This window comes from Ranitomeya imitator, chromosome 5 (genome assembly GCF_032444005.1).
Source record: "Ranitomeya imitator isolate aRanImi1 chromosome 5, aRanImi1.pri, whole genome shotgun sequence".
NCBI classification, from domain to species: Eukaryota; Metazoa; Chordata; class Amphibia; order Anura; family Dendrobatidae; genus Ranitomeya; species Ranitomeya imitator.
In genome coordinates this window covers 114,311,900-114,338,418 of record NC_091286.1, presented here as the reverse complement: position 1 = coordinate 114,338,418, position 26,519 = coordinate 114,311,900, and the positions used below count along the sequence as shown (strand labels likewise).

At 41.6% G+C, this 26,519-nt stretch overlaps 1 protein-coding gene across 1 annotated transcript in view; it reads left to right on the top strand.

The window, feature by feature from the left end:
* The window catches only part of CRIM1 (cysteine rich transmembrane BMP regulator 1), a 973,879-nt gene that overhangs the window by 822,444 nt on the left and 124,916 nt on the right, over positions 1 to 26,519 (top strand). Inside the window, exon 10 of the mRNA XM_069769103.1 lies at positions 22,456 to 22,577. Within this exon, the coding sequence (XP_069625204.1) occupies positions 22,456 to 22,577 (122 nt within the window). The remainder of the gene's footprint in view (positions 1 to 22,455; positions 22,578 to 26,519) is intronic.

Genomic DNA, 26,519 nt, shown 5'->3' with positions numbered 1-26,519 from the left:
AAGATATTTGCCCCATATAGTGCTGCACAAACCTTGACTATGGCCCCATAAGATGCTCCATAGAGACACTTGCCCCATACAATGCTGCACAAACGTTGATTATGACCCTATAAGATACTCCATGCAGACATTTGCCCCAATGCTGCACAAACGTTGATTATGGCCCCATAAGATGCTCCATACAGACACTTGCCCCATATAGTGCTGCACAAACGTTGATTATGGCCCCTTACAGACACTTGCCCCATATAGTGCTGCACAAACGTTATGGCCCCATAAGATGCTCCATACAGACACTTGCCCCATTTGCTGTTGCTGCGATAAAAAAAAAAAAAATCACATACTCACCTCCATCGCTCAGGCCCCCGGCACTTTCAATATTCACCTTTCTTCGTTCCGGTGCCGCTCCATCTTCAGCGTCTTCTGCACTGACGTTCAGGCAGAGGGCGCGCACTAACCACGTCACGGCGCCCTCTGACATGAGCGTCACTGCACAAGACGCTGAAGACGGAGCGGTGCCCGGAACGAGGAGCAGGTGAATATCGCCCAGTGCAGCGCTCCCCTCCCCGTTATACTCACCTCCTCCTGGCGCGGTGCAGTCCCTGTTTCCCCGGCACCAGCAGCTTCTTCCTGTATTGAGCGGTCACCGTTACCGCTCATTACAGTAATGAATATGCGACTCAACCCCTATGGGAGATGGAGCCGCATATTCATTACTGTAATGAGTGGTACCATGTGACCGCTCAGTACAGGAAGAAGCTGGGGCGCCGGGGAGCCAAGGTCCTGCAGGGACCGCACCAGGAGTAGGTGAGTATTATTAGACAGCCCCCGCTCCCCCTCCCCTGCCGACCTCTGGGTATGACTTGAGTATAAGCCGAGAGGGGGACTTTCAGCCCAAAAAAATGGGCTGAAAATCTTGGCTTATACTCGAGTATATACGGTACTCCTTTTATCAGGATGTTCTTTTGGGTCCATGTCGGGGGTCATTGCTGTCCAGTAACATTATGACTTTGTTAAATTTCAGGCAATCGTTGCATAATCTGTAATAATGATGATGACGATGATAATAATATATTTTGTAACTGAATAAGATAGAACAGAATGAATAATCAAAATGATCCATTACACTGTGTGCAGAATTATTAGGCAAGTTGTATTTTGATCACATGATACTTTTTATACATGTTGTCCTACTCCTAGCTGCTCAGGCTTGAGAGCCAACTACCAATTAAGTAAATCAGGTGATGTGCATCTCTGTAATGAGGAGGGGTGTTGTTTAATGACATCAAAACCCTACATAAGATGTGCTTAATTATTAGGCAACTTCCTTTCCTTTGGCAAAATGGGTCAGAAGAGAGATTTGATGGGCTCTGGAAAAGTCCAAAATTGTGAGATGTCTTGCAGAGGGATGCAGCCGTCTTGAAATTTCCAAACTTTTGAAGCGTGATCACCGAAAAATCAAGCGTTTCATGGCAAATAGCAAAAAGAGTCGCAAGAAGCGTGTTGGGCAAAAAAGTTGCAAAATAACTGCCCGTGAATTGAGGAAAATCAAGCGTGAAGCTGGCAAGATGCCATTTGCCACCAGTTTTGCCATATTTCAGAGCTGCAACGTTACTGGAGTAACAAAAAGCACAAGGTGTGCGATACTCAGGGACATGGCCAAGGTAAGGAAGGCTGAAAAAAGACCACCTTTGAACAAGAAACATAAGATAATACGTCAAAACTGGGCCAAGAAATATCTTAAGACTGACTCTACAAAGGTTTTATGGACTGATGAAATGAGAGTGACTGGGCTGGTATCATCAAAGATGAACTTGTGGGACCTTTTCGGGTTGAGGATGGAGTGACGCTCAACTCCCAGACCTACTGCCAGTTTCTGGAAGACAACTTCTTCAAGCAGTGGTACAGGAAGAAGTCGGTATCGTTCAAGAAAAACATGATTTTCATGCAGGACAATGCTCCATCACATGCCTCCAACTACTCCACAGCGTGGCTGGCCAGTAAAGGTCTCAAAGAAGAAAAAATAATGACATGGCCCCCTTGTTCACCTGATCTGAACCCCATAGAGAACCTGTGGCCCCTCATAAAATGTGAGATCTACAGTGAGGGAAAACAGTACACCTCGCGGAACAGTGTCTGGGAGGCTGTGGTGGCTGCTGCACGCAATGTTGATTGTAAACAGATCAAGCAACTGACAGAATCTATCGATTGAAGGCTGTTGAGTGTCATCATAAAGGAAGGTAGCTATATTGGTCACTAATTGTTTTGGGTTTTGTTTTTGCATGTCAGAGATGTTTATTTCTAAATTTTGTGCAGTTATATTGGTTTACCTGGTGGAAATAAACAAGTGAGATGAGAATATATTTGGTTTTTATTAAAGGAACCTGTCACCCCCAAAATCGAGGGTGAGCTAAGCCCACCAGCATCAGGGGCTTATCTACAGCATTCTGGAATGCTGTATATAAGCCCCCGATGTATCCTAAAAGATAAGAAAAAGAGGTTAGATTATACTCACCCAGGGGCGGTCCTGGTCCGGTCCGATGGGTGTTGCGGTCCGGTCCCGAGCCTCCCATCTTCATCAGATGACGTCCTCTCCTGGTCTTCACGCTGCGGCGCAGGCGTACTTTGTCTGCCCTGTTGAGGGCAGAGCAAAGTACTGCAGTGCGCAGGCGCCGGGCCTCTCTGACCTTTCCCGGTGCCTGTGCACTGCAGTACTTTGCTCTGCCCTCAACAGGGCAGACAAAGTACACCGGAGCTGCAGCATGAAGACCAGAAGAGGACGTCATCCTATGAAGATGGGATGCCCCGGACCGTGACGCCCACCAGATCGGACCGCCCGCCCAGTTGAGTATAGTATAACCTCTTTTTCTCATCTTTTAGGATACATCGGGGGCTTATCTACAGCATTATAGAATGCTGTAGATAAGCCCCTGATGCCAGTGGGCTTGGCTCACCCTCGATTTTGGGGGTGACAGGTTCCCTTTAAGTTGCACAGTAATAGTTACCTGCACAAAGAGATATCTTCCTAAGATAGCCAAATCGAAAAAAAAACCCACTCCAACTTCCAAAAATATTAAGCTTTGATATTTGAGTCTTTTTGGGTTGATTGAGAACATAGTTGTTGATCAATAATAAAAATAATCCTCTAAAATACAACTTGCCTAATAATTCTGCACACAGTGTAATTTGACCTATTTCTTCTATATTTTCATTGTGATCAAAGCTCCATTTTATTTCTGTCGCTGACTACTGAAAGGCTCCAAATATGACATTTCTGAAAGTAACTACCGTATTTTCTGGTGTATAAGACGACTGGGTGTATAAGACGACTGGGCGTATAAGACGACCCCCAACTTTTCCATATAAAATATGGAATTTGGGATATACCCGCCAAATAAGACGGGGGTCATCTTATACGCCCAGTCATCTTATACGGCATGTGGTTCCCAGGGTCTGAAGGAGAGGAGACTCTCCTTCAGGCCCTGGGATCCATATTCATGTAAAAAATAAAGAATAAAAATAAAAAATATGGATATACTCACCTGTCCGACGGACCCTGGCTCTCAGTGGTGCAAGCATCTGCCTCCGTTCCTAAGAATGCATTGAGCGTAGGACCTGCGATGACGTCGCGGTCACGCGACAGCTCACATGACCACGACGTCATTGAAGGTCCTTCACTCACTGCATTCTTAGGAACGGAGGCAGACTCCGCTGAGAGCCAGGGTCCGTTGGAGGGGTGAGTATATCCAAATTTTTTATTCTTATTCTTTAATTTTTACATGAATATGGATCCCAGGGCCTGAAGGAGAGTCTCCTCTCCTTCAGACCCTGGGAACCATCCAGGATCGCTCCGTGCACCCGTACCCGGCGTATAAGATGACCCCCGACTTTTGGGACAATTTTACGTGTTAAAAAGTCGTCTTATACACCAGAAAATACGGGTATATTAGTCAGTGACTTTCAGCTATAGATCTACGTCCATCAGTGTGAGAGTTACCAGTCCTATTTTCAGGGTTAAGTGTTCTCTTTGTAAATTTCGGATAAAAAGCACATTACATTTTACTAGCACACCTTTATATGCATGTTCACAGGGGTCCATCCAGCAGATCATAACATCAAATTGTTTAGCTGGTGTGTGACTATATAAAATAGTAATTTATTGAGTAATGTCATCATCTACTGCTTAAAGATTGTCAAATCCTGTTTCCTATACTTGATTTGTTTCCTCCTGATAAGCACTTTCTGCTGTGCTGCTATTTCAGTAAAGGTCATTCTTAAGAGTAGGGATTCTCCATTCTTATCCTTTTATGTCTGTTTTTATCAGAATATATATATATATATATATATATATATATATATATATATATATATTGTATGTATAAACACAAGACAACAGCACCAGGGCCTTCAAAATTTGATAAAGGGTGCTTTAATCAACCACACATAGTGTGTGACGTTTCAGCTCAACATTTAGTCTGCCTGGCTTTTATATATATATATATATATATATATATATATATATATATATATATACAGTACAGACCAAAAGTTTGGACACACCTCATTTAAAGATTTTTCTGTATGTTCATAACTATGAAAATTGTACATTCAAACTGAAGGCATCAAAACTATAAATTAACACATGTGGAATTATATACTTAACAAAAAAGTGTGAAACAATTGAAATTATATCTTATATTCTAGGTTCTTCAAAGTAGCCACCTTTTGATTTGATGACTGCTTTGCACTCTCTTGGCATTCTCTTGATGAGCTTCAAGAGGTAGTCACCGGGAATGGTCTTCCATCAATCTTGAAGGAGTTCCCAGAGATGCTTAGCACTTGTTGGCCCTTTTGCCTTCACTCTGCGGTCCAGCTCACCCCAAACCATCTCAATTGGGTTCAGGTCTGGTGACTGTGGAGGCCAGGTCATCTGGCGTAGCACCTCATCACTCTTCTTCTTGGCCAAATAGCCCTTACAGAGCCTGGAGGTGTGTTTGGGGTCATTGTCCTGTTGAAAAATAAATAATGGTCCAACTAAACTTAAACCGGATGGAATAGCATGCTGCTGCAAGATGCTGTGGTAGCCATGCTGGTTCAGTATGCCTTCAATTTTGAATAAATCCCCAACAGTGTCACCAGCAAAGCACCCCCACACCATAACACCTCCTCCTCCATGCTTCACAGTGGGAACCAGGCATGTATTCATTCACCTTTTCTGCGTCGCACAAAGACACGGTGGTTGGAACCAAAGATCTCAAATTTGGACTCATCAGACCAAAGCATAGATTTCCACTAGTCTAATGTCTTGTGTTCTTTAACCCAAACAAGTCTCTTCTGCTTGTTGTCTGTTCTTGGCAGTGGTTTCCTAGCAGCTATTTTACCATGAAGGCCTGCTGCACAAAGTCTCCTCTTAACAGTTGTAGAGATGTGTCTGCTGCTAGAACTCTGTGTGGCATTGACCTGGTCTCTAATCTGAGCTGCTGTTAACCTGCGATTTCTGAGGCTGGTGACTCGGATAAACTTATCCTGAGAAGCAGAGGTGACTCTTGGTCATCCTTTCCTGGGGCTTTCCTCATGTGAGCCAGTTTCTTTGTAGCGCTTGATGGTTTTTGCCACTGCACTTGGGAACACTTTCAAAGTTTTCCCAATTTTTCGGACTGACTGACCTTCAATTCTTAAAGTAATGATGGCCATTCGTTTTTCTTTACTTAGCTGCTTTTGTCTTGCCATAGTACAAATTCTAACAGTCTATTCAGTAGGACTATCAGCTGTGTATCCACCAGACTTCTGCACAAAACAACTGATGGTCCCAACCCCATTTATAAGGCAAGAAATCCCACTTATTAAACCTGACAGGGCACACCTTTGAACTGAAAACCATTCCCGGTGACTACCTCTCGAAGCTCATCAAGAGAATGCCAAGAGTGTGCAAAGCAGTCATCAAAGCAAAAGGTGGCTACTTTGAAGAACCTAGAATATGACATAATTTCTGTTGTTTCACACTTTTTTGTCAAGTATATAATTCCACATGTGTTAATTCATAGTTTTCATGCCATCAGTGTGAATGTACAATCTTCATAGTCAAGAAAATACAGAAAAATCTTTAAATGAGAAGGTGTGTTCAAACTTTTGGTCTGAGCTGTATATATATATATATATATATATATATATATATATACTGTATATATAATTAGGAAAGCCAAATAAGACATGGTTGAAACTTAGCACTTGAGGTTGTGATGAAAGGCACATGACTAGCTATGACTAGAGCCAAGCCATGTGTTCACTTGAGGCAGTCAGCTGGGAGAGCTGAGCAGAGTGGATTGTGTTGGAGCTGCAGAAGGACAAGCCAGTCTCTCTCTGAGAAGAGTCTGTACAGGTCATGTGCACCAAACTGCCATTGTCACTGGTTGCTGTGGACAGTAACCATTTTGTGTGCCCAAACTGGGACTAAGTCAGCCGTGTCTGAGTCACAAATGAATGTGAGCCCTCTGAGCCTAAACCAGGACCTTCATTGCTGTCTGGCCAAGACCCCGTTATTGCTTTGCCTACACTTTAAAAGGATATTGGAGCCAAACTGCAAGGAAAAGGCTTTTTAATTTTCAGAATTAGTAGGGGTCCCTGAGGTGTGAAATAAATCTATTATTAAGTGATGCCATATCCAAGCTCTATGTCATCACTTACCAAGATGGGAATACCCTGTATTCGAGTTGATTAGTATGGGAAAATATAATTTCCTTTCTTACATTACATTGCAACATATTGCACATTGTAAGTAGTAACAGTTACGAAATTAGGCTTGAATTCTGGATGAAAGTTCTAGGGTACAGATGTTTCTTCATTGAGATTACTAATACTATGAGCTAAAATATGCAGTAATAAGATGATTCTGCTTCAGTACTCGGAATGAATAAAGTCATGAGAATATATTACCCCTAAATAAGACACTTGAAATAATGTCCTCTACATAAAGAATTGTCAATTTCAAAACTGTTGTTTGAACTAAATACAGGTCCTTCTCAAAAAATTAGCATATAGTGTTAAATTTCATTATTTACCATAATGTAATGATTACAATTAAACTTTCATATATTATAGATTCATTATCCACCAACTGAAATTTGTCAGGTGTTTTATTGTTTTAATACTGATGATTTTGGCATACAACTCCTGATAACCCAAAAAACCTGTCTCAATAAATTAGCATATTTCACCCATCCAATCAAATAAAAGTGTTTTTTAATAACAAACAAAAAAAACATCAAATAATAATGTTCAGTTATGCACTCAATACTTGATCGGGAATCCTTTTGCAGAAATGACTGCTTCAATGCGGCGTGGCATGGAGGCAATCAGCCTGTGACACTGCTGAGATGTTATGGAGGCCCAGGATGCTTCAATAGCGGCCTTAAGCTCATCCAGAGTGTTGGGTCTTGCGTCTCTCAACTTTCTCTTCACAATATCCCACAGATTCTCTATGGGGTTCAGGTCAGGAGAGTTGGCAGGCCAATTGAGCACAGTAATACCATGGTCAGTAAACCATTTACCAGTGGTTTTGGCACTGTGAGCAGGTGCCAGGTCGTGCTGAAAAATGAAATCTTCATCTCCATAAAGCATTTCAGCCGATGGAAGCATGAAGTGCTCCAAAATCTCCTAATAGCTAGCTGCATTGACCCTGCCCTTGATGAAACACAGTGGACCAACACCAGCAGCTGACATGGCACCCCACACCATCACTGACTGTGGGTACTTGACACTGGACTTCAGGCATTTTGGCATTTCCTTCTCCCCAGTCTTCCTCCAGACTCTGGCACCTTGATTTCCGAATGACATGCAAAATTTGCTTTCATCAGAAAAAAGTACTTGGGACCACTTAGCAACAGTCCAGTGCTGCTTCTCTGTAGCCCAGGTCAGGCGCCTCTGCCGCTGTTTATGGTTCAAAAGTGGCTTTACCTGGGGAATGCGGCACCTGTAGCCCATTTCCTGCACACGCCTGTGCACGGTGGCTCTGGATGTTTCCACACCAGACTCAGTCCACTGCTTCCTCAGGTTCCCCAAGGTCTGGAATCGGTCCTTCTCCACAATCTTCCTCAGGGTCCGGTCTCCTCTTCTCGTTGTACAGCGTTTTCTGCCACATTGTTTCCTTCCAACAGACTTACCATTGAGGTGCCTTGATACAGCACTCTGGGAACAGCCTATTTGTTGAGAAATTTCTTTCTGGGTCTTACCCTCTTGCTTGAGGGTGTCAATGATGGCCTTCTTGACATCTGTCAGGTCGCTAGTCTTACCCATGATGGGGGTTTTGAGTAATGAACCAGGCAGGGAGTTTATAAAAGCCTCAGGTATCTTTTGCATGTGTTTAGAGTTAATTAGTTGATTCAGAAGATTAGGGTAATAGGTCGTTTAGAGGACCTTTTCTTGATATGCTAATTTATTGAGACAGGTTTTTTGGGTTATCAGGAGTTGTATGCCAAAATCATCAGTATTAAAACAATAAAAGACCTGACAAATTTCAGTTGGTGGATAATGAATCTATATAATTGTCTAAGGGTCACTTCCGTCTTGTGTGTCCCAGATATTCATTGGTCGCAGCCTCTGTCTGTCATGGAATTCAAGTCGCTGATTGGTCATGGCAAAACGCCCATGACCATTGCCACGACCAATCAGCAATGGGCGCAGTCCGGCGGCAACATGGCCGCTCCTTCCTTCCCGCAGTCAGTGTCCGCACCGTACTCCCCTCCAGTCAGCGCTCACACAGGGTTAATGGCAACGCTAATGGACCGCGTTATGCCGCGGTGTAACGCACTCCATTATCGCTGCTATTAACCCTGTGTGACCAACTTTTTTACTATTGATGCTGCCTATGCAGCCTCAATAGTAAAAAGATCTAATGTTAAAAATAATAAAAAAAAGAAAAAATCATCATATACTCACATTCCGGCGCCTTTCTCGCTCCTCGCGACGCTTCGGTAACCGCTCCATGCAAGCGACAGGTTCTGGTGGCAAGGATGGTATGCGACAAGGACCTGCCATGACGTCACGGTCATGTCATCACAGGTCCTGCGCCCCCATACCAACCCTGGGACCGGAAGCTGCCGCGTGCACCGCATGGGGCCAGGACTTCAACAGAGGGTGAGTATATGTTTATTTTTTATTTTAAGTCTGTATACTACATGGCTCTGTGCTGTATACTCCGTTGGTGTGCAATATACTACGTGTCTGGGCAATATACTACGTGGCTGGGCAATATACTACATGGCTGGGCAATATACTACGTGGCTGGGCAATATACTACGTGGCTGGGCAATATACTACGTGGCTGGGCAATATACTACGTGGCTGGGTAATATACTACGTTGCTGGGCAATATACTACGTGGCTGGGCAATATACTACGTGGACGTGCATATTCTAGACTACCCGATGCGTTAGAATCGGGCCACCATCTAGTGTAATAATAATAGGACACAGTAAGGAATACTTTACAAAGTGCCAGTAACAGTATTAGAGTCTTTGGGCATCTGCCTTGTTCTTCACATATTTGTAGGTTATTTTGCCTCCAGACCAAAGGATAATATTTGCCCATGCTTCCTGCAGGAATTGCTTTGTGCTCGTAGAAGTTTTACAACACAGAGAAAGTCGTCGATGTGTCTCCAGTATAGATGAACCCTGGTCAAACGTGCCCATCCAATCTAAGATCCTGCAACTTCTTTAGCCTACACTTGAATGCCAGCTGGGCGCCTCTGCTTTTACCACTTTACCACTTTAAAGCGGTTTAAAGTGAGAGCTGTCAATCCCTCTGCAAGAACCATCTAAAAAGATCAAAACTGTTATTATTATTATTTATTATTATAGCGCCATTTATTCCATGGTGCTTTACTTGTGAAAAGGGGTATACATAATAAAAACAAGTACAATAATCTTAGACAATACAAGTCAGTGACTGGTGGAAGAGGAGAGAGGACCCTGCCCGCGAGGACTCAGGCTACAAGGGATGGGGGAGGATACAGTAGGTGCTGGTCGTGCAGCGGTTTGGTGGATCGGTGGTTATCTTTAGTAAAATACAATGAGTTTCGAAGTCAGTCTGGTTTCAAAAGATACGGTTAGACTCAGATTGAAATGCAATGCATTTTAACAAAGTTTTAGCACATTTTTTAATCTTTTATGATGATTGACAGCACACACTTTTAAACTGCTTCTTCTTTTTTTTGTCCTCTTCTTTCTGGAGCCATTATTGAATCAAGGGGCAAACTGCAGTCCGGATTCCTCTTATATATGTCATTCCCAGAGCTGTTCCTTGTTTGTGATCACCACATTTTGGAGTTAGGGTTTTGCGATACTTTAGTCTTATTTTAGATAGGAAGGTGGGATTTAGATGTCCTACTCATTAATACCCTTAGTAAAGTAGAATGACTTGTTGGTACTCCTCCTGTTACCCAACACTCTGGGCACGTGGCACCCGCAGTTATGTTTCTGCATTGTCTCCTGCCGTGTAGGCCCAATCTAACGTTTGCTTTGCAAAGGAGTACCGAGGGACTGCCTCAGAATCCTGTATCAGATGGCTAATTTGTTTATTTCTATTATTTCAGTCTTGTTACTTAAAAGACAAGAATAAAATCCATCACCACTCACTCATGAGGAGAAAATAACTGTAGAAGTAAGACTCGTGCCCTTGAGGTGGGGGCAGCGGTGATTTTTCTGCCGCATGTTTGCTTGTACTGATAGTAGCTATCATTTTGAAGAAAGTGAGATGTGTAAGGAAGATATGATACTTTGATGTCTGCTAGACGTCTTTTATTGAGTGTTCCTTTGGAATATGAGTATTTATATGAATCAAATGCACTGTGTACTATATTTCAGTTCTGGCGCTGGCACGGATGATCGAGTTATATTGTCAGCTCAATGCAGTGTAAAGTTCTTTATCACTTCTCTAGCTGTCACATACCAGTAGTTTTATGGAAGTGTCTTCCAGGATAGGGCTGCACTGGTATTCTGATGGTTTAGTGTTACAAAGTATTAACCCGAGAAATGCAGATTTTTATCTTAAGGGCCGTGCTAAATTATGGGCTTTAATGGCCTGGAGCTGAAAATTATGATAAGTTTGTCTGAACCGTGGCCTTTTTCCTGATTGATTTTGATCTTTCATGCTCTCACATTTTGATGGATTCCACAGAATATTATGTTAATGGTTTTTTTTTCCCCGTGAATGAATTTATTTTTGGCTGAGAATGGGTCACTTGTATCACTAAGATATCATTAGTGTATACTGTAGTGGGATAAAAGGAGAATTTGTAGAAAGAAATTGGTTATTCATTGCTACTTGACTATATTAGGTATTTATTGCTTATTACCCTCCGTAAAGATCTTAGGTTTGATTGTCCTACATTCACTGACACTGATTACAATCCTTTTAAATACTATATAGCAATTTTGCCTACAATATGAAGATGATTGCATTTGTATGCAAAGTCTTGAGTGTCATCAACTAGAATCCAGTTATTGCTTTCCATGTTGGTAAACTTGACACGGAGCAGAGGATGAGCAGTGCAGTCCCATAGTCAATGAAAAAAGTGGAAATGCGTGTGCGCGACCATCAGTTTCCAGTGCTCAGGCCTCCAGTGGTCAGTGCGTTATCTCCCTTTCGATGGATAAGGAATACCTTACAAACTTTTTCCACTACACATGCAGTCCCATAGTCAATGAGAACAATGGAAACGCGTATTCTAGATCGCCAGCTCTCAGTGTTCAGAAGGTCAATGCCCAGCAATCATTAAGTTATCCCGAATTCAATGGATGGATTGTACAAATTATTTAAAACTTCTCCCACTATACATGCAGTCCCATAGACAATGATAAAAGCAGAAATGCCTATCCTCGACCTCTTCACCATTCAGACAGGGTTTCCAGAACTCTTTCTCAGGGTCTCTGTGCTCAGACCCCAGCAATCATTAAGCTATCACTGAGTCAGTGGATAGGGTATACCTTACAAACTTTCTGCAAATCGTTTGAGATTTCATTTTCTTAAATAGGCTCTGTACTGATGCACTGTTTGCTACTAAGTATCAACACATGTAGTAATGAGCATTCTTACTTTTGTCACCGAGAGCTGCTGCAAAATAGGGCAAAGCTTGTGTGGCTGATATAGACATGTCCTAATAGATGGCTGCAGGGATATCAGTGCTTCCTTTTAGTTCACTTGAATACGGCTCATCTTTACAGACAAGAAAGCAGGGGCTCGTTTACACTGCAGTGCGCTCTGTTAAATGACCGGCAAGACGCTTGCCAATTGGCGGTTGTTAGTAGCCTTATTGCACAGGCTTCAGATGCGCACTCAATGATTGGTTATAGTTCTCAGCATAATCGATAGACAAACAAGCAGAATACTCACAAAAAGATTATCGTTCTCGGCAGCCCATTGTCCCATGTAAACAGGACTCTCTCAGCTCATTGGGTGATTCCTAGCCTGTTTAGAGTGCACGATTTTCGAGAAACAATCATTCCCAGTAAACGCTCGTTCATGGTAATTATGAAGTGTAAATGGATCTAATCTGTCAGTTTTCTGAAAAGCAATGATTCTCATTGGAGGTTGAGAGAAATAGAACGAGTCGGTGTATGGATTACGAGGAATCCTCCTTCCTATCTTGTAACCTCTGTACAATCTTTTACTATTCTTCAATGGTTGAAAAAGATTTGACAAGTGGATGCCGCATTTAATGATTTTGATAATTTAAGATTATTACTGTGCAGTTCTTTCTACGTTTTATTCTGTATTTTTGACAATAAATTCTAATACTTGTTTAGCATAACGATCAGACTGAGAGGATGGATGACTGGGGAATTATATTCCCAACCCATTGGTATGTAGACAGCTTCTCCTTACCGCAGGCTCAGACTGATCCTTTCTGTGTGTAATAGTGCAGCTCCAGCTGCTGACGCCCCACATGGGAAATGTATCCTTGCTGCTTTAGTGTCGCAAAATGTGTTTCTAATTGTACAACTGAAGGCCGAGTAGTACCCTGTGCCATGCCTTCAGTCCACAAGAACACACTGGTCCTGATCCAGTGTACAAGCAACTAAACAGTGTCTGAATGGTGGCTCAATAACACTGGAAATAGAGCTGGATCCAGCACAACCACCAAGATTGGAGGTGCAGACTCCTAGTGTCCACGCCAGAGCCAATGGCGCCCCTTTTGTAGTGACAATTGATGTGCTCAATACAACATCAATGGTAATACAAGGTTAAGACTGGCCATGACTAGCAATATATTCATTAACATTCACTAGATCCTAATGGACAACTAAGGCCATGGTTACTGTAGGGCAAATTTAGTTTAAAATGAATCTGTCACCAGATTTTTTCCCTCTAATTTTAGAGAATCATAATGTACAGACCAAGACTCTAATTCCAGCAATGTGTCACTTACTGGGCTGCTTTCACTCTTTTATCAGCAGGAGTAGTCCAACCCCGTTCCCACCACTGATTGCCAGCTTTCTGCCTATGCACAGTGTACACAGACATCTGCCAATCAGTGCGCTTATACAGAGCTCAGCATTTAGAGAACTGGTATATATCCAGTCGATACATCAGATTTTAATCAAAACTGCAGCACCCAGTAAAATAAGTGACACATCGCTGGAATCAGAATCTTTGCCCCTACATTATGCTGCTCTCAGATGAGGTGGCAAAAACCAGTTAACAGATGCCCTTTAAAGGCTAGTAAATTGTTCCAATCCATTCAGTGTTTATACTTCTAGTGGGCTAGGACCCTGACAAATGAGCATGCTTTTGGCATTTGTTATGACTATGCTAAGATAACGTTTCTTCCATTGCAGGTCCAGACTGTATGAGTACAGTTCTAGGCTTTAGTACGCCTCCTCCTAATCAATATGAAATGAGAACTTAGAAAAGCCTGTACTGTGTGATTATATGGGAACAAATTCTATTTATAAGGTCCTATTAGATTCTCACTATTCTTAGTCTTTTTCTACCTCTTTAAGCTTTCATCTCCGGCCCTAATGTTCAGAGAGGTAATGAGAATTGCAGCATAATTGCAGTATTATACGGCGCGGCTGCAATCGAAGTGAAGTTGAGCAATACAGCTCCACTAAATCCATGCCCTTGAAATATCATAACATAATTGGCGCTCAGAGACGTACAAAGACACTCTTGTTAGGCTGTGGTTTGGTATTTCATGGGACCAAGTTCTGTACAAAGTTGGTTTAGTCAAAAAGTTTAATCTCTGCGAAATCTTGTGCCCTTTTCGGGACTTCCCAGAAGAGCTGAGAATCATAATGTTATATTCGTCTTTAACACCCAGCGCATTTCCCTACAGTATAAAGAAAACCAAACATGACTCACAAGCTCTATTAATACGACGTTCCCAGCTGCAGACCATATACTAAACATTTATCACCCTGTTTCGGACAATTTGCACAGGATGTATATTTTGGAATGGTAGAAATCAATGACACGGGATAGAAGAATTAAACAATAGACAGACGCGCTGCCATTAATACAGGACATGGCGGCACAATGCATACATTGATTGACTTCCTCCTAGAGGAAAACTGTGTCGTCATTTAATATTCTTTGTTTTCCTGAAACTTGACATTGGGCGGTTTTTACGTATTTTGGACAGTTTGAAAAATGCATTATTGATCTTAGAATAAATAATAGACAGAGGCTTCAATGTAAAGGTGATTTGGTTTAATAGTTCTGCTAGTCCGGAAATGTCTAATGATGTATAATAATACTTCATGATCTTCACAGCAAATTATAGCACAGTGAACCCTTTCTCTAGTTTTTCTCTAGATCAGTGGTCCCCAACCTTTCTTAACCTAACAGCCACGTTCAGCTTTGAAAGATAGTCGTGATTCACATCCATCCTCTGAGTATTGGCACCCAGAGACCCCCATGCCAGCCAATATCTCTCTCTAAGAAATCATACTGAGTCTTTTTGCCACCCTTATAGGCAGCATACTTACATCCAGGGGTTTCCACCTAACCCCCATTTATTGTTCTCGCATCAAGCACTCCCAACACACTAATGCATCCAGCTTCCAGAACACCCCTTTCTCGAGTGGATTCCTCTCTCCCCACCCCCATGGCCAGTACATGCACATCTAGATCTGATAGTCTGTGCAGGGTTACACAGAAAAGTAACCATCTGGAGACTTTCCCCTCATAGCTGTTTGTTAGACCTGGTACTAATGCACCAGACTGGCAGATAGCCGCGAGCCACAGATTAGGGGCCCACGAGTAGAGTTCATAGAATTTGCTCAGGTTCCATCTTATTCGGCAAGCTATAGCACTTGCCAAATAAGCTGCAGAGGGAACCCGGCTTCCTGGATCACTCCGGCTGATCAGCTGATCGACGCCTCATCTGCATGACACAGCCGCGACACATGCAGCTACGGCACTGATCGGCCGGCGCGATCCAGGACACCTGGTTCCCTCTGCACCTTATTCGACAAGTGCTATGGCTTGCCAAATAAGAAGGAACCCAAGCAAATTCTCTACCCACGAGCCATAGGTTGGGGCACCCTGCTCTTGATGCTCATTGATAGTTCTATATTTGGTGTTATTTTCCGATATTCTGCTGACTTTGAGTCATAGATTATCATTGGACGATGACAGAAATCTCGATGATTGTCAAAGTATTAAAGAGTAACTTGTTTAATTTTTTTTCATAAATCAATAGTACATGTGAAAATTGGAAACTTTGTAGTGCATCGTATCTGAGAAACCCACTTCTTCCTTCTCCTGAAATGATCATTCATTCCTAATCCTCAGGTAACAGGTAAAATCTGTCTTCAGTGACTACAAATTTTCCCATTATTGAGGTAGATGACCATCTCATAAGTATCTGTGGAGAATTGTAGCTGTCGTTTAAGTAGAAATAGCATAGCATCTTGTGCAGATTAAGGACACAGCTGAAGAAACTGGGATTCAGCAATCAAGTGTGTCCACTTCCAAGGTGTTACTGGATTCCCAAAATAGGTTATATTTTCTTATATCGTGCTTCTCCTGGGAGGTAAAATTATTCAGCTTTGACTACTTATCGTCCTAAAACGAATATAGAGAGCATAGGTCAAAAAGACCAACAGTAATGAAGTACTGCGATACATAGCTTCCTCCCACAAGATATTTTATTGTACTTACAAAAGATTAATAAAAAACAACATGTTAAACATCATGTAAAGCCCAACTCATGTTTCACCACTGCGGCTTCTTCTGGTGCGTGGCTGTCTTTGAATTCCTCATTTATACTAATCCGTGACGATTTCTCGTTTCAGTGGAGCTTGCAGCAGAATCTCTGTGACTTTCTCCAGGCTCTCCATCTATATAATTTTAAAAGCACCTACTGTCATCAAAGTAATGGGAAAATGTGTGCTGAATACAGATTTTACCCATGAACTGATAGTGAAAGATCAGTCCAAGAGGAGAAAATATATTGCAAAATTGTTTATTTTCATGTGTACTATTGATTTATGAAATAAAATTATAAGAACAGTTACTCTTTAAGTTTTTGTGGTCAACTAAAAGTGAACTTGTCAGTTGGATTTTGCTAAGTAAACTACAGGCATTGTCAGGTTGGCATTGTTACACTGGGGTGAAGAAATCTACCTTGTGGTTCTTGTGTAATCAGTGTTATAATTTTTCAGTTAATGAGATGCCCAGGCTCCAGGGTGGGACTGTAGGCAGAGTCTTATCTTGTTACTCTAAGCCAGACAAAGCAAGAATAAACCTGCCAACAGGCCTCCCCTAAGCACAATCAGTCTGTCTCTATGATGAGGAACATGTTTGTGCTTCAGGGCGGCCTGTGGGCAGGTCTCTTCTTGGTTTCTCTCACCTAAAGCAGGAAGATAAGACTCTGCCCACAGTCCCACCCCGTAGTACGGGCATGTCATTATCTGAAAACTTCTAACACTGATTACACAAGAACCAAAAGATGGATGTCATCACCCCAGGTATCATTTTAATCCATGCAACAACGCCAACCTGAAAATGCCTGTAGTTAGCAAAATCCTGTTGACAGGTTCACTTTAATATAGGAAATTTTAAATATATATGCTACAAATAAATTCAAGGGCGTAGTTTGAGGGGACTGGCATGACATTTGCCAGGGCTCTAGGAGCCACCTACCTTACTTGTCTAGTGTATTTAAATACAGGTCCAGGACAGTAAACTGAATCTTTGCTCAAGATCAGGGGTGGGGAACCTCAGGCCCATGGGCCACTTATGGCACTCTATGACCTTTTATCCAACTCTCAGGACAGCTGTCTTCCCATTAATTTCTTCTTGCTCTCTGAGCAAGTGCATGCAGTAGTCACTACTGTACACTGAGGTGCTTTCAGTGAAATATTATGCCCTTACACCAGTACCAGCGTCAGGGCGTACTTTGCGGACGAAGTTAGCATGCAATTTGTACGATGGTTTAAATATCTAAATGGCCCTTGGAAGGAAAAAGATTCTTCCCCCATGCTCTAGATCAGTGGTGGCGAACCTATGGCACACGTGACAGAGGGGGCACACAGAGCTCTCCCGGTGGGGACGCATTCCATCTCCTCAAAACTAGCATCGCCATCACTCTCATCAGCCTTTCACCATCTACCTCATCACTAGCACTGTGGCCACTCTCCTCTGCACGCCGGATGCCCATCATGGTGCATGCCGTCCCATCAGGCTGCACACCATCACATCAGGTGGCGCTCCATCCCATCAGTCTGTGTGAGTGCTGAATAGGGGGATGGCGCATGGGCTGAGAGGAATGGCTATTGCTGAGGAGATGGTACGCGTGCCCTCAGGTAGGATTGTGATCTATATAGAGACCAGATCAGCGTTGGAACGGACAAAGGTGAGTAGTATTTCTTTATTTTTTTTATGTGAGGCCATTATAAAGTATGGAGCATCATGTGGGGTCATTATTCAGTACTAGATAGTGGCCCGATTCTAACGCATTGGGTATTCTAGAATATGTACAGTGGGGCAAAAAAAGTATTTAGTCAGTCAGCAATAGTGCAAGTTCCAACACTTAAAAAGATGAGAGGCGTCTGTAATTTACATCATAGGTAGACCTCAACTATGGGAGACAAACTGAGAAAAAAAAATCCAGAAAATCACATTGTCTGTTTTTTTAACATTTTATTTGCATAATATGGTGGAAAATAAGTATTTGGTCAGAAACAAAATTTCATCTCAATACTTTGTAATATATCCTTTGTTGGCAATGACAGAGGTCAAACGTTTTCTGTAAGTCTTCACAAGGTTGCCACACACTGTTGTTGGTATGTTGGCCCATTCCTCCATGCAGATCTCCTCTAGAGCAGTGATGTTTTTGGCTTTTCGCTTGGCAACACGGACTTTCAACTCCCTCCAAAGGTTTTCTATGTGGTTGAGATCTGGAGACTGGCTAGGCCACTCCAGGACCTTGAAATGCTTCTTACGAAGCCACTCCTTCTTTGCCTTGGCGGTGTGCTTTGGATCATTGTCATGTTGAAAGACCCAGCCACGTTTCATCTTCAATGCCCTTGCTGATGGAAGGAGGTTTGCACTCAAAATCTCACGATACATGGCCCCATTCATTCTTTCATGTACCCGGATCAGTCGTCCTGGCCCCTTTGCAGAGAAACAGCCCCAAAGCATGATGTTTCCACCACCATGCTTTACAGTAGGTATGGTGTTTGATGGATGCAACTCAGTATTCTTTTTCCTCCAAACACGACAAGTTGTGTTTCTACCAAACTGTTCCAGTTTGGTTTCATCAGACCATAGGACATTCTCCCAAAACTCCTCTGGATCATCCAAATGCTCTCTAGCAAACTTCAGACGGGCCCGGACATGTACTGGCTTAAGCAGTGGGACACGTCTGGCACTGCAGGATCTGAGTCCATGGTGGCGTAGTGTGTTACTTATGGTAGGCCTTGTTACATTGGTCCCAGCTCTCTGCAGTTCATTCGCTAGGTCCCCCCGCGTGGTTCTGGGATTTTTGCTCACCGTTCTTGTGATCATTCTGACCCCACGGGGTGGGATTTTGCGTGGAGCCCCAGATCGAGGGAGATTATCAGTGGTCTTGTATGTCTTCCATTTTCTAATTATTGCTCCCACTGTTGATTTCTTCACTCCAAGCTGGTTGGCTATTGCAGATTCAGTCTTCCCAGCCTGGTGCAGGGCTACAATTTTGTTTCTGGTGTCCTTTGACAGCTCTTTGGTCTTCACCATAGTGGAGTTTGGAGTCAGACTGTTTGAGGGTGTGCACAGGTGTCTTTTTATACTGATAACAAGTTTAAACAGGTGCCATTACTACAGGTAATGAGTGGAGGAAAGAGGAGACTCTTAAAGAAGAAGTTACGGGTCTGTGAGAGCCAGAGATCTTGATTGTTTGTTTCTGACCAAATACTTATTTTCCACCATAATATGCAAATAAAATGTTAAAAAACAGACAATGTGATTTTCTGGATTTTTTTTTCTCAGTTTGTCTCCCATAGTTGAGGTCTACCTATGATGTAAATTACAGACGCCTCTCATCTTTTTAAGTGGTGGAACTTGCACTATTACTGACTGACTAAATACTTTTTTGCTCCACTGTATGTATGTACGTTGCGCTTAGCACAGCCACGTAGTATATAGCACAGCCACGTAGTATATAACACAGCCACGTAGTATATAACACAGACAGCCGCGTAGTATATAGCACAGCCATGTAGTATATAGCAGCCACTTAGTATATAGCAGCCACGTAGTATTTAGAACAGCCACATAGTATATAGCAGCCACATAGTATATAGCAGCCACATAGTATATAGCACAGCCCACATAACACAGACAGCCACGTAGTATATAGCACAGCCAGGTAGTATATTGCAGCCACATAGTATATAGCACAGCCCACGTAATATATAGCACAGCCCACATAATATATAGCGCAGCCCACGCAGTATATAACAGGCCACATAGTATATAACAGAGCCCACGCAGTATATAACACTGTCCACGTAGTATATAGCAGCCATGCAGTATATAACACAGCCCACGTACTATATAACACAGCCCACGCAGTATATAACACAGCCCATGCAGTATATAACAGCCTACGTAGTATATAGCAGTGTGGGCACCATATCCCTATTAAAAAAAAATTAAAATAAAAAATAGTTAAATACTCACCCTCCGGCGTGTACCGAAGCTGTCCCGATGCGTGCGATGCTGCCGCCAGCTTCCGTTCCCAGTGATGCATTGCGAAATTACCCAGATAACTTAGCGGTCTTGCGAGACCGCTAAGTCATCTAGGTAATTTCGCAATGCATCACTGGGAACGGAAGCTGACGGCAGCATTGCACACATCGGTGGACGGCTTAAGGTGAGGGGAGTAGGGAAGGGCAAAATCGTGGCCAGACTGTGCCCGGCCAGCCGTGACCAATCAGCGACGCGGGATTTCTGTGACAGACAAACAGACGGAAGTACCCCTTAGATGATTATATAGATAGATGGAGCATCATGTGGGGCCATTATACAGTATGAAGCATCATTTGGGGTCATTATATAGTATGGAGCACTATGGTGGGCCATTATACAATATAGAGCACTATGTGGGGCCATTATACAGTGTGGAGCACTGTGAGCCCATTATACAGTGTGGAGCACTATATTGGGCCACTATACAATATGGAGCACAACAATGTTGGGCCACTATACTGCATGCAGCGCTATTTGAGCACATTATACAGTATGGAGAACTATCTGGCGCTATTATACAGTATGGAGAGCAATGTGGTGCCATTATACAGTATAGAGCACTATGTGGGCCATTACAGTATGGAGCATCATGTGTGGCCATTATACAGTATGGAGCATCGTGTGGGGCCATTATAGTGTATGGAGCACCATGTGCGGCCATTAAACAAGTATGGTGCATCATATGGGGCCCTTATATAGTACGGAGCACTATGTGGGCACATTATACAGGTTTGGAGCACTATGTGGGGCCATTATACAGTATCCTTTATATATTTAAATTATGCCATTGGGCTATATGCTTTTTACTGCTCTTACATAACATATTTTCTGTATTATTCCACTATAATTCCAAAAGTTAATAATTTTTACTTTTTATTCCTTATTTATGAAAAAAGTTTATCTTTTCGGTAAGGAAAAATTTCTTCAATTGTAGAATTTTTTTTTAACAAATATCAAGATTGCCCAGTGACTTTGTGCAAGCTTTTATCTTTGACCCTCTGTGTATTTGCGGTTGACATCCTTGGCTTAAAGGGTTATTTTCATCATGATAAAGGGTTACAATTGCAAAGAGGTGGTAAAAACAAACAACTTTGCAATTTTACTTTTGATTCATAATATTCCTCTCCATTCTCAAGAACAGACCTCCGCTGCAGTCGGTGGCTAGTGTCTTAGGCTTGGAGTGCAGCGCTTACAAGCTCTTTACTATAGCGCGCTAATGTATAAGTTGTTTTTCTAATCTAAAACCTCAGTATTCAGGTTAAATTGCAGTATTGGCACTTTGTGATAAATAAGTGGGTTTTGGATTGCAGGTTGGGCCCTTGGTCTCTAAAAGGTTCGCCATGACTGCTCTAGATGAAAGAAAGTCAAGCTATGATTCTGGAAATAAGTCTTAGGTCATATTCACATATTGTGTAAATGCTGCATTTTTTTCTGCTCATGATTTTTTTCAGCACATGATTTAAGTGTGTGTCCACAGCAAAATGTGTAATAATATTTCTGATTATTGCTTTTTTTGCTGAATTTTTTTTACATTAGCTTTCCATTTAATTTGATACAATTTTGGTGCAGCATTTTAATGCAGTTCAAGGGGGTACAGCTGTGTGTGAACGGGACCGAGCTATAATTCCACACACAAACTGTAGACAAGTGTGGTGCTGTTATAGGAAGAAAGCATCCAGGTTTCTTTAATTTTAGACAACTGAATGAGAAAAAAAATCATCTAGGACGATGTGCGAGCCAATAAAAGTAGGAGTACGGATATAAAAAAAAAATGCACCTGTGCTATTGATTTTTTGCTCTGTTGATTACCTTTTTACTTGCTGATTGGTTATCAAATTGAACAGATTGAATTATTGACGCCAGGACATTGGCATACTTTTTCTGTACATTAATTATTTTTTTTCCTAGCTTATTGTTTAAAGAAAGAATATTCCAGCCACAGACCAGCAGAACACACTTGTCATTCTCTACAATTATCTGGCCCCAAATGGTGACTCATTTTATGGTGCAATCAGACATAAATGCCTCTGCGATCCGGATTGGAGCTTCAGAATTAGTGCTGTGATTAATTGAGTTACATTGCTGCTTGGATCCCCTTAATCAGTGCTTGGGTTAATTGCATTGGGAAAAGCAGGAATCGTATTACTGAGTCATTCTTAGAGACTTGTGTTATACTGACATTCTTTTTCTAATGGGACATTATTATTATTTTTTTTTAAGGAAAAACAAACATGGCTGTGAAATCTGCCGCTGCAAGAAGTGTCCAGATATCCCATGTGGCAAGATTTGTCCTGTGGGCTTTGAGCAAGACAGCCATGGATGCCCAGTGTGCAAGTGCAGAGGTAAGAAGAGTCCTTCACCTCCTTATCTACACGTCTACGTGACCTGCGCCAGAAGAATCCCCCACCAGATAGTGATATTATGTACAAAACTTCCATTCTGAGAGACAGTTTTATAACTCCGCCAGTGCTACTAAATGTCATTTTCTGACAGCGTAACCCTATTTATTAGTGCTTTGTTTCCCGCTTGTAGCAATTTCATTTTTAATTACTGCAGTCTAATGAAGTAACCCATCATGGAGTCGACAATGACTTTTTAATGAGCACATACAGGAGCCAAATGGACTGATTGTTTCTCTGTGCTTTCATTCCACATTATTCTTAATTATAAGTAAAGTCCAAATCTTTCTTGATACCGTACCTCCCATCCTAGAACACATTTGCCATTTCTTGTGTGCAGTGAATATAAATTCTTAGTGACTTTAATTGGTCGACCATCAAACACAACATAAACATAAGACAAGATAGATGGTAATGGCTTTAGCATCATTCACACCATTTCTATGTTTATATATTTTCTGCTTTGTTGGTCTTTCTGAAACTACTCTATCAATGGCCTCATTTTCAGAGAATGTTCTAGAAGTTGCCATGAGTTAACCTATAATTTCATTTAAGTGAAGTCTACTTTACTATTTTATACATTGTTTTTACTTTTGAAGTCAGTCTATTAATAATCGTATAATTTTCACACTGGCCAGTGAGGCTTTCTTTACATTCTTTCTATTGTTTTTTGAGACGACACATATACATTAGCCACAATGGTCAAATCCTGACCCTATCATTTGTGTTGAATTATCTAATCAGCATGTGCAAAGGTCATTGTGAAGGGAGGGAGCAGGATCAGCTGTGACATCAGCTATTGTGAATGGTGTTTCCTGTGCTATCAGCTGTTATTGAGATACTATGGAACCTTGCTGTAAACTCTTCCAGAAGGGGCAGGAAGTATCCAGCCACAGATTACTATTTCACGCCTCCTGTGCTTCAACTGCACTTCGCATGTCCCGTTGAAGCGCAGGAGGCACGAAACGGCCGTTGTCCGGAGTGCTTCTCGTGAGTACCTTCCTGCGGGCATGTTTTAATTAAGTGTACCAATAAAGAATTTTTTTTGGTACCGGTGTGTGCAACCATTTTTTGGGGGGGGGACATTATTTGCATAACTTTTCTCATGGTCTGCACCCGGTCATCTAGGGGCATGGTGGAAATCACTGTCAGTTAAACCAGCTACGCATAGGTGTTTCAGCGGTGCTGGTTTTTCTTGTTACTGCGATTTACATTGATGAATCAGTTGTGTGGCCCGCTCCTATATTTGTACACTCTTTTCTTAAACTCTCCTATTCTTTGAATTTTTAGCTTTATGATAAGAGGAGCACATATAAACACTCCAAAGGACTTGGCAAAAGTTGAATTGAGTAGGATTCAAAGACCATCGTCCTCCACAACACCATAGGTTATGAGAAAACCTTTAATAAGTCTATTTTTGATAGATAATTGGAAAACAAAATTCTCTAAAAATAATGCAAAATACTTAAAACAAAAGCAGAAGCGAAAAAGCGTAAACACTGTACACAATAAATGATACCAAAAGAGATCTGAATTCCCTTTTGATTGTTCTCAGTGACAATTACTTCAGTATCTGTCTGGCTTCACAGACGCCGCAGACTGTATTTAAATCAATTGCACATGCTTTATTAATGAACGAGTTTTATACAATGGATGATAAGAATTTTATATACAATAGGGGATCAATTCATTACGTTGTGCTATCATCCATTGCAAGGAATTAGTTAGTTATTGATTTCTGGTGGAATGAATTATCCTAATGGTTAGAAGATCATTCTTATTAACAGAAATGACAGCACAGTCTTGGAGAAAAGATGGCTTACTGCGGCAATTAAACAATTTTAACTCAATATTTAAAACAGCCAGAGGTCAAGAACTGAGTGGAATGTACTGGGGACTGCCGAGGGACATGTAAAAAAAAAATCACATGACTCTTATTTAGAACTATAAAGTAGTTATCAAATTCAGACATTTTGGTATCTTGAATTGACTGTACATGTAGTCCTCCAAGAGCCTCCTGGCAGCTTACAGGGGGAGCAGTCACCGCTAAGAAACATCTACACGCAAAAAAGCCAATTTTTAATTCAATATAATCTGTAACCATGAAAATCATGAAACGGATCATATAGAAACCAAAGATATTCTGCTGATGTGGGTAATATGGTGTCTGTAGTAATCGGGGACTGTAATATTCATCATTATCTATTGTTAGTGATACGGCATTCAGTACTTGTAGAAAGATTTGTGTACTATGAAAAATCTAGATTGTAGGCACTAACTACCTGATAGAGGAGTAGCAAAAATGCCCCAAAGAATGCATAGGCACCAAAAACTGAAGAGAGACACCCAAAATCAGCTGCATGTAAAGCCGTCTACATAAATTAATATAAAATAATATTAAATCTTTATTTAGATTAATTAAAATACAATAAAAAAAGGATAAAAAAAAACACTTCAAATCTGATATACTACACCATTAGTGCAAATAATGGTGTCCTGTATCCGCACTCTGAAATAGGTAAGGGGTGAGAATCAAAGAATATGGGTGCTGCAAAGGAAAAGGTGAAACAGTTCCTGAGATATGCAAAAAATCTGATCACACACTACTGTAAAGTGGTAGTGCTGACAGTCACCACAAACATACCAAATATTCAAAGTGCAACTGCAAATAAATATAAGTGCATATCACTAAATTGGGATATCATTCAAAAGGTAATTTTTTTTCAGTAAAAGTTAATTTTTTTCAGTTCTTCAATACAAAAAGTGAAACTCGTATATTATATAGAGTCATTACGAACAGAGTGATCTATTTCAAGTGTTTATTTCTGTTAATGTTGATGATTATGGCTGACAGCCAATGAAAACCCAAAAGTCATTATCTCAGTAAATGAGAATACTTTATAACACCAGCGTGATCCAGTAATTTATCATCCATAACTTCTGATCATGCCATAGCTAGTGATATAGCTGTTTAGTGGCTCACTCGTAATGATGCACTTTGGTATCTGCCCTGACATAATGTAAAATATAGCCTCATGCCCTCCAATATAAGAAAATAAATATTCTCATCACCCACAGCCTTTGCCTGGTATGAAGCAATAATGAAGACTGCATGTTGGCAGCCACAGAAGCTTCCATAAACCCCTCCAAGCCCCTACATGCCTCAGACACACATGCATTTATTCTTTGCCTACCACAGAAGTGCCTGCTTTAGTGTCCCTTAAAGAGGACTTTCACACAAAAATGTAACAACTTTTGGCATTTTCACATTACTTTGGATTAGCACAACCAAAATAGATGGGACTGTGGAGGAGTGGAGGTACGGCTACGCTGCCCCATCCCCCATCAAATTCACAAAATCTGCCAAATTAATCAAATCTTCAACTGGAGTAGCATTTCTGACACCGCACACAGTTGCACACACCACTTACTAGAGGCGCCAAATTCATTAAGTGCCTTATAATGAATTCAACGCCGTGTGCTCTGTCCACGCTGGTGTGTTTCTGCACAGTCTGATGAAGGGTCCTAATGAACCCGAAACGTTGCTAAAGCTGAACACAACCACATTTGGTGCTTACATTTGGATTTGGATCAGAATATGTGAATTAAAGCCACATCAGGCAAACCCGATGTTGGAGTGCTATCCAGTAGGAGCCACATAACAAAATCTGTATAAATTTGAGGGCAAGCGGAAGATTTTAGGATACATGGCATTTGTATTTTTTTTTTTCAGCTGATGATCACCGTTTCTACACTTTCTGTGCACACCCTACTGTAATCATTACTTCTGCTCTGAAGTTAGAAACATAGATTTTTATTCAATTATTTCATTTTTCAACTAAAAACAATATGGTAAGATGCAATTAGCAGTTGTCTCACACTACA